This window comes from Solea solea, chromosome 4 (genome assembly GCF_958295425.1).
Source record: "Solea solea chromosome 4, fSolSol10.1, whole genome shotgun sequence".
NCBI classification, from domain to species: Eukaryota; Metazoa; Chordata; class Actinopteri; order Pleuronectiformes; family Soleidae; genus Solea; species Solea solea.
The window spans coordinates 21,623,444-21,637,881 of record NC_081137.1 but is presented as its reverse complement, the minus strand read 5'-3'; the positions used below and the strand labels follow the sequence as shown (position 1 = coordinate 21,637,881).

Below are 14,438 nucleotides of genomic sequence, written 5' to 3'. Positions count from 1 at the left end.
ACGATATGTTTTGATTTTAATGCACAAATGTGTCTTTCATAAAAAAGAATAAAAAATATAAAAATATTAATGAAAATAAAACTTATCCTGTGTTTGTACAGAGTCGATTGTAAATGTACCCGACTGGTTTTCTGACCTCGTTGACCTTATGTATCTAAAAGACAGTAAAGTGGGTGATGACGTGACTTCATCTTGCACTTCAATGAATTTCTCTCTTGCCCAAACCCAAGGAATGATAGTTGTGTTACAGTGTTTGGTGAATATTCTTATGTTCTGACAGCAGATGTGCTCTGAATCACTGTGATGGCAGCTTCTCATGTGTGTATGAGCTGCATGATGAGGTGCATTTGAGCCGTGAACAGACGATACATGGTGACACACTAGTGGGGCCAGATGGGGGAAAAGGAGTTGAAGTTGAAAAGAAATGCCTCCATAAAGCAGACTGCAGAACTCCACACACACTCCGACTGACTTCTCTCTACAGCACATGACGCTATTTTGACTTGATTTTTTGATTTGAGTAATCTGGAGGAAATGTGTTTCTATGTTTATATGAAACTGTGAAAATGAGCCTGACTTTACTGTATGAGCAGTTTCACAGATAATTGTGCCCCATGAAACATCCAGCTGATGTAAAAACAGTGAGATCCAACACAACATGATTGCAATAATGGTATAAAATAAAAAAACTGGCAACACTTCCTACAACCTGTCACTATGTGATTACAATATAATGTAATGTATATAAGTTTCTTTTGTGGTAAATAATATGATATGAATAAATATATATATATATATATATATATATATATATATATATATACTTTTTTGGTCAACCTTTTAGAAAATATGTGAACCTTTTCATTAAATGACTAATTCTATCCTTTAAATTAGGATTTTAATCCAGATATTTTGGATTCCATACTACCACTTAGTAACACGGTCCTAATGAGGTACTATTGGATTAAAACAATTTTTAAAAAAACACCCTGAAAAAATCTCCTAAAAACACCCCGGAAAAATGTAATTAAAACGGACACAGAAAAAAACATCTTGTAATAACAGACCGAAAAAGAAATCCCGAATCCCGATATCTCGTGAATGCAATGTTTCTGTACAACACTGTTAAATCAGACAAACAAATGCTTCCTTTGTGAAGATTATAAATGCATAAATACTTACATACTGTATAGTATTCCCAATAAAACATTTTAATTCATTATTTATGAATTTATCATTTTGTTTTACATATTTCATAGAACTCCTTTCAGTCTCGAGGGCAAGTTTTCACTTAGACCCGCCCCTCTCTCCTCCCTGGCCCCACCCTCTCCTCCAAATTCGGGCATTTCCGACTCCAAAAAATACCAACATGGCGCCGGACAAACGCAAAGTTGTTGGTGCTTCCAAAAGGAAGCCTCCACAGAGCAGCGGCTGACGTCACGATGGGTGGGCCGTCTGTCGTCTGGGCCACTTGACGCTGCCGTATTTAAAACGTGTGAGGGTCTCAAGAGGAGCGGAGAACAGAGCCATTTGCCTCCGACCCAGAGAGCCTCTACTCTCCGCTAACCACTGCACTCTGAAGCCGGTAAGGAAGATGACTGAAGGGCTGTGACTGCACACACACACACACACACACACACACACACCAACAAATCTGCTACCACTTAAAACCTGTTTATAGACCGAAAAACAAACAAAACAGAGCTGCTGCTGCTGCTGCTGTTTGCAGTTAAGTAAAGCACTGAGTTATAGTTGATGACATCAAACTCTCTTTCATTGTAAAGTTGTGGCTGTGTGAAGTTATAGATCTCAGTGAAAAGACTCATTAACTGTAGAATTATGGCAGTTTGTACAGTAGTGTATGGCTGTGGTCTCTCTCTCTCTCTCCCTCTCTCTCTGACACACACACACATCACATTACACACATCTCTTGGGAGTGTATACACTTGTTTAGAAAGGCATTTTTGATATCTGGAGAGGAAACAAACTTGAAAGTAGTCTGGGGCGTTGGCTGCGCGTGTGTGTGTTTTACATGCTGACTTGTGGAAGTCTAGTCTGCTCCTGAAATCTGTTTCCATTTAGGAATCCACTTTTTTTTTCTTCCTCCCAATGATGGAACTGAACTGTCGAGGCAAAAGGAGAGAAAAAATATGCAGAGATCAATTAAAATTCCTGTTGCTGTACTTCAGTGTCCTGCATGTGTGTGTGTGTGTGTGTGTGTGTGTATTCACGCATGTAATGCAGATGTTTCCAGTGTCTGGCTCGTTCACCAACCATTCTGAAAGCAGCTGTAAGAGTGAATTCAACATCCACATGTGTGTGTGTGAAGTTTTAGTGATTCCACGTTGCACAGCCTTCCAGAAAACTGATTATTTATCACAGACTGCTTAAGAAAATTCAAATTTACAAGACTAAAGAAAGGGTAAGCAGATATTTTCCACAGAGTGAGGACATTGTGTTATAGTGCTTGATATACAGTAAAATTGCTCTACTTTTAACTGTCATATGGAAGCAGTTTTAAGTTCCAACACACGTGTGCTTGACCTTTTCTTTTTTAGATTGTCTGCATGTTAAAGAAAATTGCCATGAGCTCACTCTCGTAAAATGCATCACTGGCTCATAAAAGTTTATACACGTTGTCTGACTTCACATCACGCTGACTCCCGGTTGTGATTTTTTAAAAGGATGGATTGTAAATGGGACTGTGTTTTCTTTTCACTGATCCCCAGTGGTGAAATCATAGCTTTGGTTGTTCCAAGAGTTTTTAAATTGGAAATGTTAATGGACTCGTGCAGTAGAAGTAGATCTATGTGGGTTTTTTGTTTTGTTTTTTTTGGTCAGTGTTTTTCCCACATCTCGTATATCAGTCATGCATAACAAATGCACACAATTGCATAACTTAAACACTTATGGTCTATCTCGGGCTGTATTTTGTGTCTGCTCTGCAATTTTCAATCATAATCATAATAATAATGTCTCCTTATTATTATTTAATTATTTAGTTTATTGTAATAGTAATAATTAAAGCTGCAAGCAGCATTGTGCGGGCCCTCGCAGCTGCCATACTGACAGCAGGTGGCGCTATGCACGGGTCTCTTGTCTCACCTAAGAAGTTTCGAGCAGATTGGTCAATGTACGGCGAAGTTACTTCATGTTTCGTGGCGATTGTTCGAAATTCGCCAAAATTCTGATGGTTGACGGGGCCACACCCCTTTTGAATCTGTGAGACCTTTTTGATAACGTTTAATTGTTCACAAATTGACAATAAACTTGCTCAGGCCAGTTTGTTTATTTACAAAACGTGTAGATCGCCAAGATGAACACCAAATTCAAAATGGCCGACTTCCTGTTGAGTTGAGGCCGTGGTCATAATGGACTTTTTTGTTCGTCTTGGGCTGTGACATGTTCTTACCAAGTTTCATGAAATTTGGTGCAACTTATGGCGTTTTTCCACGACATAGTACCGCCTCGCCTCGACATGGCTCGCCTCTACACGTTTTGGTTGGTTTTCCATTGCAATATAGCTCCTCCTCAACATGGGCGGAGTCATCACTGGCACGGCTGCATGAAACTGCCGTGACTTTGTTGTTCACGCAACACAAACTAGTGACTAGTGACTTGTAAAGCAGTTGTTTGTGTGAACAAACCTTTTTCATTAACTGATTCTAATGATTCAGTTCATGAAAAAGGTTTGTTCACACAATCGTTCATGATTGCCAGCTTTTAGCAGTGCTGTCACTAAATACACCAGATTGCTCTGTTAGATTTTAGACCTTTCCTTTGCTAAATGTTGGAGAGTAACACACGTTTTCAGGATTTTGATTGATCTACAATTCGGCATTGTTTGGTTTGATTCTTGGGACAGACGTCACGCTCATGACGCTTCCTGTGATGACACTCTGACCAATCAGTAGCGGGCAGTCTGAGTATCGTCTCGGCTCACTTACAGCAACGTTACAACATTCAGTGCCTCATAAATGCGATCCTTTCAAAAGAAGAAAAGTAAATAAATTCTATGAATTCCAATCGTTCCTCTCACTACTGTGTGTGTGTGTGTGTGTGTGTGTGTGTGCCCCGCTCCTAATAATCACAAGATATAAAGTAAATTAAATACACGAAGCAGGTAATAAAAACTTAGTGAGAAGAAAATGTGTCAATAATCACCTGCTGCGGACGATAAAAAACAACCTCAGATGTTCGGCTTGACAACATGAAGATGATTCACTGAGAAACCTGGCCCTGTTTTATCTCTGACCTGCAGCTATTAAAACATGCTGCAATGTGTTTTTCAGTGCGCTGACATTCATCACTGGTTGTGAAATCAATCGTCACGGAAACCTTTGTTTTATGGAAAATGGAGTGAGGCTCTTTTCCTGTTGCCTAACCATTTTTGGCTTTGAGAGAAACTTGTGACCTCTTTTTTTTTTTTCTTTTTTTTTTTGCTCCCTGGTTTAAATTTGCTCCAAAACAAATCTTAATATGGAGAAATCCTAACAAAGGTCTCAGATTTGTGGTGCAGTTTATATTACCCTCTGAAAAAGCCTTGCCCCTGATAATCAATCAGAATAGGTCAACGTCAACAATGGGAGCTCTTGGCAGTCAATCAGTGAGCGACAAGTGAGGGGAGGGGAAAATATTGGAAAATCTGAATGAATAAGTACTTTTTAAGAATGTTATGTTTTTCCTTTTACTTTGTTAAGGGCTAAGGGTTTGTTGTGGTCACATTTTCAGGGTAGGGAATCTGGAGGAATGGTTAGGAAATGATTCATGCAGAGGTTTCGTTGGGACATCGTTGAGGACTTAAACATCTCATAAGATGATTTAAAAGACAGGCGAGCAAACGTCATGGATATTCTTTGTCATACGCTGCTGCTGCTGCTGCTGCTGCTGCTGCTGCTGCTGCTGCTGCTGCTGCTGCTGCTGCTGCTGCTGCTGCTGAACATTTGTTCTGTTAAACAGGACAAAAGTGTGTTGTTACTTTTGGTTGCAGCCTCTGGTAAAACCATCACATCTGTCCTCCTGTTGTTGTGGGACATGCAGGCTTTCTTCAAACTCACTCCACAGCGCTCACGTCTCACGTCTCACGTCTCACGCACTGGCTTTTTTTTCAGTGTCTGGAATGTTGCTCGCCACATCCAAGTAAAACAGTGATCTTGATTTTTAGGCCCCAAGTGCAGTGAAAATGTTTAGCTGAACCTGCCGCCCCATTTCAAATCATTGATTTGTGTTTATTTTTCACTTTAGCATGAGTACAAACAGTTGTGTGAATGCTCTCGCTGTGGCGATGTGACCTTTAACCCTTTAACACCTAACCCTCAAAATGTCTGTGTGGACTTTCTTTTGCTTATTTTAACCATAAAAGGACCAGAAAATGTCCTGTGAGTAAGTGCTTTTGCCCATTTCAATATCAATATATATTAACCATGTACTGCATGTTAAAATAGTGTATTAACCATTAAACATTAAGGAAAAACCAAACGTTTTATTAAAAAACAACAAAAAAAAACCTGTAGTTTTACATGAATTTGAACATTATAACACATATTTAAAATCAAAAAATTGTAGTTTTTCTCTCAATGTCCAAAATAGAGCTGCAACTAACGATTATTTTCATAATTAATCGAGTCATCGTTTGGTCCATAAAATGTCAGACAAGGTTAAAAAGTGTTGATCGGTGTTTGTCAAACCTGGAAATGATGAGGATTTTAGTTTTTAATGATTTCTTGTTATATAGACCAAAGAAACCGGAAAATATTCACATTTAAGAGGCAGGAACAATCAGAAATCTTGTTTTAATCATGGAAAAAGCTTCAAACCGATTTATTGATTATCAAAATAGTTGACGATTTAATAAGTAATTGATTAATAATCAAGTAATTGTTTCAGCTCTAGTCCAAAAACAGATCCAAAAAATGGAAACTACTCTATGTACAGGTGTTTTTCCCACCTTTCCCCCATTACTGCCGACAAAAACACTGATTTGCTGGCTTCCTGCAACTGCGCAAATGAAATGACCTTAGTAACGACTTTGGCTTTGAGGTGCAACTTCTCAGCTTTCAGAAACTGTTGGAATCTTCCTGATGGCACAAACCGCGGCATAATTACGGTAATGCAAAGTGCTGATATTATACAGTAAATTGCTAATATGTGCTTTTCCTTTAAATGATACCCACCAAGGCACAATTTTAAGGTGGATTCTTTCTCAAGAGTCACGTCATGTTGCCATGACAATAAAACAACGAGGGACATGAGTTCATTCTAAACCACACGGGGTAATTAATCAGTCATTTACAACCTCAGCATCAAGATGAATGTACAATGTATATTTTTTGTGCAGTCACTGTTTGTCAACCCCAAACCTGTTTTCAAACCACAGAGAACAGGAAGTCCCATTAAGAGTTGTTTTCTGCTGCTGCCTTTCTGCTCAAGTCCTTGAAAAGTCAAATGTGACATTGTTCAATTGTTAAAGTCTGCACGGTAACACCTGCAGCACACAGTGAGCGACACAGAAGTCCAGATATGCTGATGTGGAATCTGTGTGCATGTGCACGGTGCCAACCTCACTGTTCTGATGGAGAGACTTCCTGTTTCTCAGTTTCCGCTACATTCTTCAGCAATAAGCTCATGCCAACACACACACACAGACATGCACAGATGGTTGATACTCGCACACACAGACACAATAATACGAACACACATTTTTAGTTTGTCGGGTCTTGTTTGCCCCGGTTGGGTACGTCCCTCCTCTCTTTCTTACTCTGTCTTCATCTGTACTCTCCGTCTCTTTCTCGTCCTCCCGCATGTGTTTAAAATACATGTTCACAGGACATGAGGTCACCTCAACTGTGCTTTTGTTACTACACCACAAATGTCCAGGAGCTTCTCTCCGTGACTTTGTAATTGTTACAGTCGGGCGGCAGAAACATTACCAGGTGGAAAAAGAGGAACAAATAAATTCACATAATAAACAAAGAACGAGAAAGAAATATAAAGTAGTTTTGGAATTTAAATTGCAAGGGGGGGGGGGTTAACGGGTTAACCCACCCAAAAAGATAAGATGGGTGATATTCTGCAGGATAGACTAAACACATTTGTATTTGATTTCCAGCTCAGCTCCTGCAGTTAAGGCTAAAATACACTGGGTACAAAAAGTGTTACACTCATGCCGTTAAGCGCCAAACATTTCCTATTGAAACCCATTGAAAATGTAATTTGTTTTTATCTCACTTCAATTAAAGCGTAATACATACATTTGATTTTCTGTAACAGGCTGTAACAGTTTTTATTTGTGCATTGAAAATAATTCATATTTTCTTTTTTTCTATCTAAAAACATGGTGGCATCATGAAAAACACCTGACATTTAAAGGGTTAAAATGTATTTATTAGTATTTGATGTCAGATGTAAGTGAAAACGGCTCAGTGAAAGTAGAATATAATAATGTATAATGTTTTTTTATAGCTTGCTTTTGAAAGGCACATTTTTGTGCTTAGCGGTACGAGTGTAACAATATTTGACCCGGCCTGAATATTATGGTCTGTGTGTCCAGCCCCTTTTTTTTAACTTCCACAACTGTCAAAAACACGTCACTGAGCCACACTGTTGTGTCGGATGATGACACTGAAAATAGTCCTCTACAAATGTACAATTCACATCTGTTTGACCTCATCTCAGGACAGAGACAGACAAACAGGTTTGAATGACGTCAAACTTTTTAACAGAGTGAACGTTGCAACTTATGGTTAAAGCACAACCTCAACTTGTAATGTTTTCCTTTTTAAATGTGAGGCGAGTCCTCAAAATGTGACTTTATGAACAGATTTATGTCCCGACACAGTGATAAACGGTGAGTTTTCCTTGGCGGAAGCGCTGTCTCCCCCTTGTCATTTCACCCTGAGACTTCTTGTATTGGCAGCGTTGAGGGAAGAAAGTGATGTATAATGTGCTGTTGTGCAAGGATGAGTTGGACTATTAACTGCAGAGAAACAAAGTAACGACATGCAGCAACATTCTCCTCACTTGACGTCAGCGAAAACCTGATTTATTTTCTTCTCCCCAACCTGTGTGGACACCAAAGCTTCCTGTCAGCCGTTGTTTTGCTGCTCCCATCAGATAACATTTGCACGGCGCTGTCGGTAAAATCACTAACTAAAAACTAAGCAAAGGGCTAAAAAATAATACATTGACTCCTATTAGTCTTTGGCTGACTGCTGTCATCCAATAGAGATGGATGAGTAAACTCACCCCGTGAGCAAATAACCTGCTAAAGCTTTTTCATTAATAAGTGACACATTCTCAGGTGATGTATGTGTCCACTCCACATGACAACAGCCCTGAGTTTACTCTGTTATTGTCTGCAGGAGAGACAAGACAAACTAAAGAAGGTGATTTAACCAACTTTATTAACAGTAGCGCCTTCACAGATCAAACAGCAGCGTGTAACAATGTGAACAACGAGTAAAAATGTGTTTGACCTTCTGTGAACTTGTGGATATTCGTTACTGGTATGAATTGGTTTCATCCGCCACTTAAAAAATGTAAATAACTTTAGTAAATTGACTTGTTTTGTCATAGTTTTATTAATTTAGACTTGAAAATAATCAAATTGAAAGACCTTTATACAGAGGTGGAAAGTAATGAATTAAATTTTTTTCAAAAATGTAGTTTTTTTTTCAAAGTACCAAAGTACGTTTTCACTACGTTTAAAATCACGTCCGTTACTGAGTTTAACAAAAATCAACTCACTGTGAATTGGCATTAATTAAGGTCCCTGAGTAAGTGAGTGAGTGAGGACAGATGGGTGAATGACAAGGACAGACAAGTGAATGAGTAGGACAGGCGAAAGATGAGGTGGATTGGCGTTACTTTAGTCCCTGAGTAAATGAGAAAGTTAAAGCATTTGTGACCTTTGACCCATGTTGACAGATACATTATGTGTTTACATATTTTATTTTGTCAGCACTTTAATTTGTTCAGGTTTTGCCTTTTAATTGAAAAAACAATTAGCGTGAGATTTGTGTTCCCTTGTCGCTTTTGCATGACACAAGAAAGAACCTACACTTCATAAGAGGTTGGGTATAAACAGCCTTGAAATGTCAATAGTTTTCTTTTTGTAGTTCTTAAATATCATAAATGAGACAAACTGTAACTCTTTAAATGTAGTGTATTATCTTCATTTTAAAAGGTCAAATAATTTATTTTTGCAGCTCCAGATTCATTTTAATTGGACAAAAACGGCTCTTTTCAATCTAGAGGTTGCAGACTTCTGAACTCGAGCAAAAACACACATTTATTCCCCTGTGAAAACACTTTTAAACAACTTTTTCCTGCCGAGTGCTAAAGGGAAATCAGAAAGAAAAGGCAGCACAAACTCATGGTACAAAAGCAGAACGTCCTTGTGAATCTGTGCAGACTTGCTGCTCCAACCAGGAGGCCAACGCTATAGTTTGTGGTGTTTGTGGTTTCCTGGGGAGTGGTGCATGTTTGAGGTCATGTGTGTGCGTCTGTGTACGTTTGTGTGTGTGTGTGTGCTTTTATTTGTTAGGATCTTTCCTGACATACACAACACCAGTAAAGTCCTCATGGAGAACAAAGTTATTGGTCCTATTAACCTCGTTTTCTGAGGAACTGGTTGAGTTTACGACTCAGATTTGAATTGTGGTTATGGTTAAGGTTAGGGACTGACTTGTTATGTTTACGGTTATGGATGAACTAATTTAAATATCTAACTTTGTTTAAATTGTCCAAATAAATGGTAGTCAATGCGAGTTCTTAAAAGGATAGCTGTGTGTGTGTGTGTGTGTGTCCAAGCAATGTGGTGAATACATGGAGGAATGCCTGGTATGACTAATGTGGTGAGATCTGGAACGCTGACAGAACCTTCTCTCTCACACACACACACACACACACACACACACACACAGAGAATTCCTCATGGTCAGCCAGCATGAACTTCATGTGGGAAATAACTGAGCGAACGCACTTCATTCCATCTCTTCCTTGACGTTTCCGTGTGCTGGTGAGGACCTGATTTTGACTTTTTGTTGGTGTGTTGTTCGGCAGCTGAAGTTCCTGACCCTGTAATCACAGCTCCACGACCAACATTACCGTGACCAACGTGGTAATTTCGGGTCTATGTTTAGGAAATTTATATGTTGTGCATTTCAGGAGAGAGAGTTTTGGACTGTGGTGTAAGAAATAAGTTAAATAAGGAAGTATTTAACAGTTTACATACAGTTTTCTGTATGTAAACTGAACGATCAGCTGGACATTTGTGTAAAATGTACTTAACCCATAATGTCAGGGTTTTCTGCATGGCATAATTGATACATATGGGTAACATTTTACTGTAAAACAATAACAGGGAAGTTAATATTATCTTATTTCTACAGTAATGACTAAGTAATAGCTTGATAATAATGCATTGGACAATATATGGTCATTTTATAGTCCTTTTTATTATGGTTTCATATTATTATGGTTTCATACTGATGGTATTCTGTAGTAATTCTCAATAACAAACTGCTCACAGGATGTAACTTTGGAAATAACATGGTATCACTGAAATATAATCTACCACACACTCTTGCTATTGTTATTACCAAGAGTTCAAGTTATAATGAGTTATTTCTGTATGGGGGCTTTTTATTAATCAACATAAATACATTTATATACATTTTTTGAACAAACACTTTTTATTTAGAAACAATGTGAAATATCATCATACATATTATTATTTCGACTTTTTTTTTCTTTTTCTCAAAAGGTTGGACTTGGACCGGCCCCCTATTGACCAAACATTGTCATTTCAGGTTGAGAGCCCTGCTCTTCAGTCCTATTAAGTGAACCAACAGCACCCCCGTGTGGTGGCGTCACAACACGTCATAACAACGTTGTTGTAAATAAATATTATGACGCTCACTGAGGTCAAATTTTTTGACATTTTGAGGAATTATGAAGTCATTATTTTTGTCTGCAGTCATTAAATCAACATTGTTTCTCCTTCTTTCTTTTTGCCGTAGGTGTGAATCTCCTTCGGTGTGGCGATGGCCGACAGCTCGCAGTGTTTCTACTGTCGGGAGGACCTCGGCGGTAAGCGGTATGTCCGCAGTGAGGGCAGAACCGTGTGTGTCCGCTGCCACACCAAGTTCTGTGCACACTCCTGCGCCGAGTGCCATCGACCCATCTCCGTGGAAACCAAGGTGAGATGGCTGGCTCTGGTTGTGCAGACACAATTTAATTTCGCGCTGAATAATCCAACCCCCCACCCCTTCCTTCTACCAGGAGCTCAGCCACAAGGGCCGCTACTGGCATGAGGAGTGTTTCCGTTGTGCCAAGTGTTACAAACCTCTGGCCAAGGAGCCGTTCAGCACCAAGGACGACCGCATCATGTGTGGAAAGTGCTGCTCCAGAGAAGACGCTCCGCGCTGCCACTGCTGCTACAAACCCATACTGGCAGGTGAGACCGTGACTCTGTAGCCGTGTGCCAAGGAGAGAGCAAAAGCTCAAAGTTGGGAGTTTCTGGAGTCAGTGATGAGTTAAGTTGAAAAGCTTTATTGAAGACAGTTCAGATCTGAGGAGTTATGGTGTACTGTCTCTTTGGTTTGGAGGAGAGGAGGGAGAGCGGCGTCAGGTCAAGGTGTCTGGCGCCTTCCTCTGCTGATACCTAGAGTTTTGAAATAAAGTAAGAGAGGCGAGGTTGAGATGGTGCCAGGCAGGAGGAGACCACAGAGGTGTTGTGAAGGAGGACATGAGGACAGTTGAGGATTAGGGCAAGATGGAGGCAGGCGATCTGCTGTGGTGACCCCTAAAGAAGCAGAAGGATCAGGTACTACAGACTAAAAAAAACTAAAATAAAAGCAGGTTCTGTGATTTCAGCTACTTGAGTTGCTGTGGGATTTTGAAGCCCGATCCTCTCTTTGTTTTCCATCTCCTGCAGGAACAGAGAGTGTGGAGTACAAAGGCAACTCCTGGCACGACGAATGTTTCACCTGTTTCAACTGTAAACGGCCAATCGGCTCGCAGAGTTTCCTCTCCAAAGGAAGTGACCTTTACTGCAGCCCCTGCTATGACAAGAAGTTTGCTAAACACTGTGTTGGCTGCAAAAAGGTAGTGACATTTTTATTTTTTATTTCTGGCACAGAGCATAACAACCAGATCCTTTCAGACTGTACAATATGACTATTTACACTCCCCTGTCTTCTGTCTGTGTGCAGACTATCACCTCTGGAGGAGTGAACTACCAGGACCAGCCGTGGCACAGCCACTGTTTTGTGTGCAGCGCCTGCTCAAAGTCTCTGGCAGGGTTGAGTTTCACCAACCACCAGGACCAGGTCTTCTGTGTCGACTGTTACAAGAGCTCTGTGGCGAAGAAGTGCAGCGGCTGCCATAACCCCATCACAGGTAATGAACAAACAAACGGGTGAAACAGCCATGAAACATCATCTTACTCCAAGGAGTGAATGAATGAATGAAGGCTGAGGCATTTTACAGCTCATATAATACAAATAATGCCACGCTGCCACGCACAAAGAACGATGCATTTAATATTTATTCTCATAAAATTACAACTTTATTCTTGTAAAATCACGATGTTATTCTCAAAATATTGCGACTATTCTCATAGTATTGTGACTTTATTTTTCATTTATTTTAAAAATATTCTGACTTTATTCTCCTAAAATTACAATGTTATTCTTGCAAAATTATGAATTTATTCTCATATTACGACTTTTTTAATATTACGACTTTATCCTTGTAAAATTCCGACTTTATTCTGATTATATTGCAACTTCAATCTTGTAAAATTACGACTTTATTCTCGTAAAATTGCGACGTTATCGGTGTAATATTCTGACTTTATTCTTATAATATTGCTACTTTATTCTTGAAAGATAACATTGTTTTCTCTCTCTTCAGTCGTAACCCGTCCTCTGGTTTTCTCCTCCCAGGTTTTGGTAAAGGAGTGAACGTGGTGAACTACGAGGGCGGCTCCTGGCACGAGTACTGCTTCAACTGTAAGCGATGCTCCCTCAGTTTGTCCAAAAAGCCCTTTGTCACTAAGGGAAGAGACGTCCTCTGCACCGACTGTGGCAACAAGTAGAGGATGGGGAGACGGATGTGGAGAGCAACTGCAGTGAATGCAGTTTTATTTTTATTTTTGTCATTGCTTTGCTTAAGGTTGACGTTACAGGTTGTTTTAAGAAATCATATCTCACATGTTGCTGTCAGACAATACTGTACATAACTGAATATGTATTATTTTTTTCACCTTCTTTTAGCACAAATTACTGCTCCTGTTAAAAAATGTGTTGTTTAAAATGTGATATTTTCCTTTGACCAAAAAAAGTTTGTTGTTTTAATCTCTACATGTACTTTCAGATTATCAATAGAGTTGATACGGTTGTGTGTATGTTTTTGTTTTTGTTTTTGTTTTTTATTAAATAAACTCCTCTGCACCTTTTATAAGCAATTTTGTCCTGAAAGCAACGATGGTTTCGATGTGTCGCTGAAAATAAACTTTCTACAGGACGGGGGAAGGTGTGAACCATTTGCACATGATTTTAATATTGAAATCTCTTCAATGTCCAAACGGGAAATGAGATATTTTTGAATTATTCAAATGAAAACATTTACCTGCAGTATAGGAAGTGCAAGCTTTCTGTGTAACTTACTGTCAGAGAATGTTGAGTGTTAGTTCTTTGACAGGAACCATCGCAGTGACAGGTCAGTCTCCTGCTGCTGCCTTTATGTTGCTCTCTGTTCTCTGTGTTTGTCAAAAGTAATTACCTTCTGGTTCATTACCTTCTTTTGTGTGGGAGTAAATAATTTTCTTTTTCAGACTACGCTTTGATTAGACTGGTAAGATGTTGTCCGCTTATCTCTGTCACACTATTGTCTGTATCTAACCTACACACACACACACACACACACACACACACCTGTGTGTTTATAAAGACTGGTTTGTGATTCGTCTTTTGCTCCGTGGCAAGGATCTTTTCTGTTGTCACCGCTGGACCACAGTGCTACTTTGTTCTAAGGTAAGATGCTAAAACTTGGATTCCATCATTAGTTTTCATGAGTTACTTGTTTTTTTTTTAAGAGAATGAACTTGTTCTTGTCTTCAATGTTTTAGGATGACTCTCATCTACAATGACCTGATTGCATTTGCCTCTCTGTGTCTGCTGATAGTTTCTGCGTCTTCTTATTGTGGTATGTGAAGATGGTTTGACACAGATCAACGTGTGATTAATAGTTAAAATAAATAAATATTGGTGCTTTTAATTAGGGATGGGAATCGGTATTGGCCCGGTACTGGGTAAAATCGCTGGATTGGATTAGAATGTAGTATCTGAAACAGTCCATGAAAAAATCTAAATAAATATCAGCAAAAGCATTTTAGCAGAGTCATGTTTGGGCTGTGTATTTCCTTCTTTTTG

The 14,438-nt window shown here is 39.3% G+C and overlaps 1 protein-coding gene across 2 annotated transcripts; it reads left to right on the top strand.

Moving 5' to 3' along the window:
• The first annotated feature begins 1,393 nt into the window (after positions 1–1,393).
• On the top strand, positions 1,394–13,457 carry LOC131458956 (four and a half LIM domains protein 1-like). 2 transcript variants are annotated; one of them, XM_058628342.1, is made up of 7 exons: positions 1,394–1,585; positions 9,926–10,018; positions 11,022–11,201; positions 11,284–11,458; positions 11,939–12,108; positions 12,216–12,402; positions 12,951–13,457. In XM_058628342.1, exons 3-7 carry the CDS (start codon positions 11,046–11,048, stop codon positions 13,100–13,102), a joined length of 840 nt encoding a protein of 279 aa, XP_058484325.1. In that variant the 5' UTR covers positions 1,394–1,585; positions 9,926–10,018; positions 11,022–11,045; the 3' UTR covers positions 13,103–13,457. The 2 variants fall into 2 exon arrangements, with proteins under 2 accessions (XP_058484325.1, XP_058484324.1); XM_058628341.1 differs by lacking the exon at positions 9,926–10,018 and having other exon boundaries at positions 1,396–1,585.
• Positions 13,458–14,438: the final 981 nt, after the last annotated feature.

Coding starts and splice junctions, on each gene's coding strand:
- LOC131458956 (XM_058628342.1), top strand. CDS start 11,046: ATGGCCGACAGCTCGCAGTGTTTCTACTGTCGGGAGGACCTCGGCGGT. Junction 11,202..11,283: donor CCATCTCCGTGGAAACCAAG/GTGAGATGGCTG, acceptor TCCTTCTACCAG/GAGCTCAGCCACAAGGGCCG. Junction 12,109..12,215: donor ACTGTGTTGGCTGCAAAAAG/GTAGTGACATTT, acceptor GTCTGTGTGCAG/ACTATCACCTCTGGAGGAGT.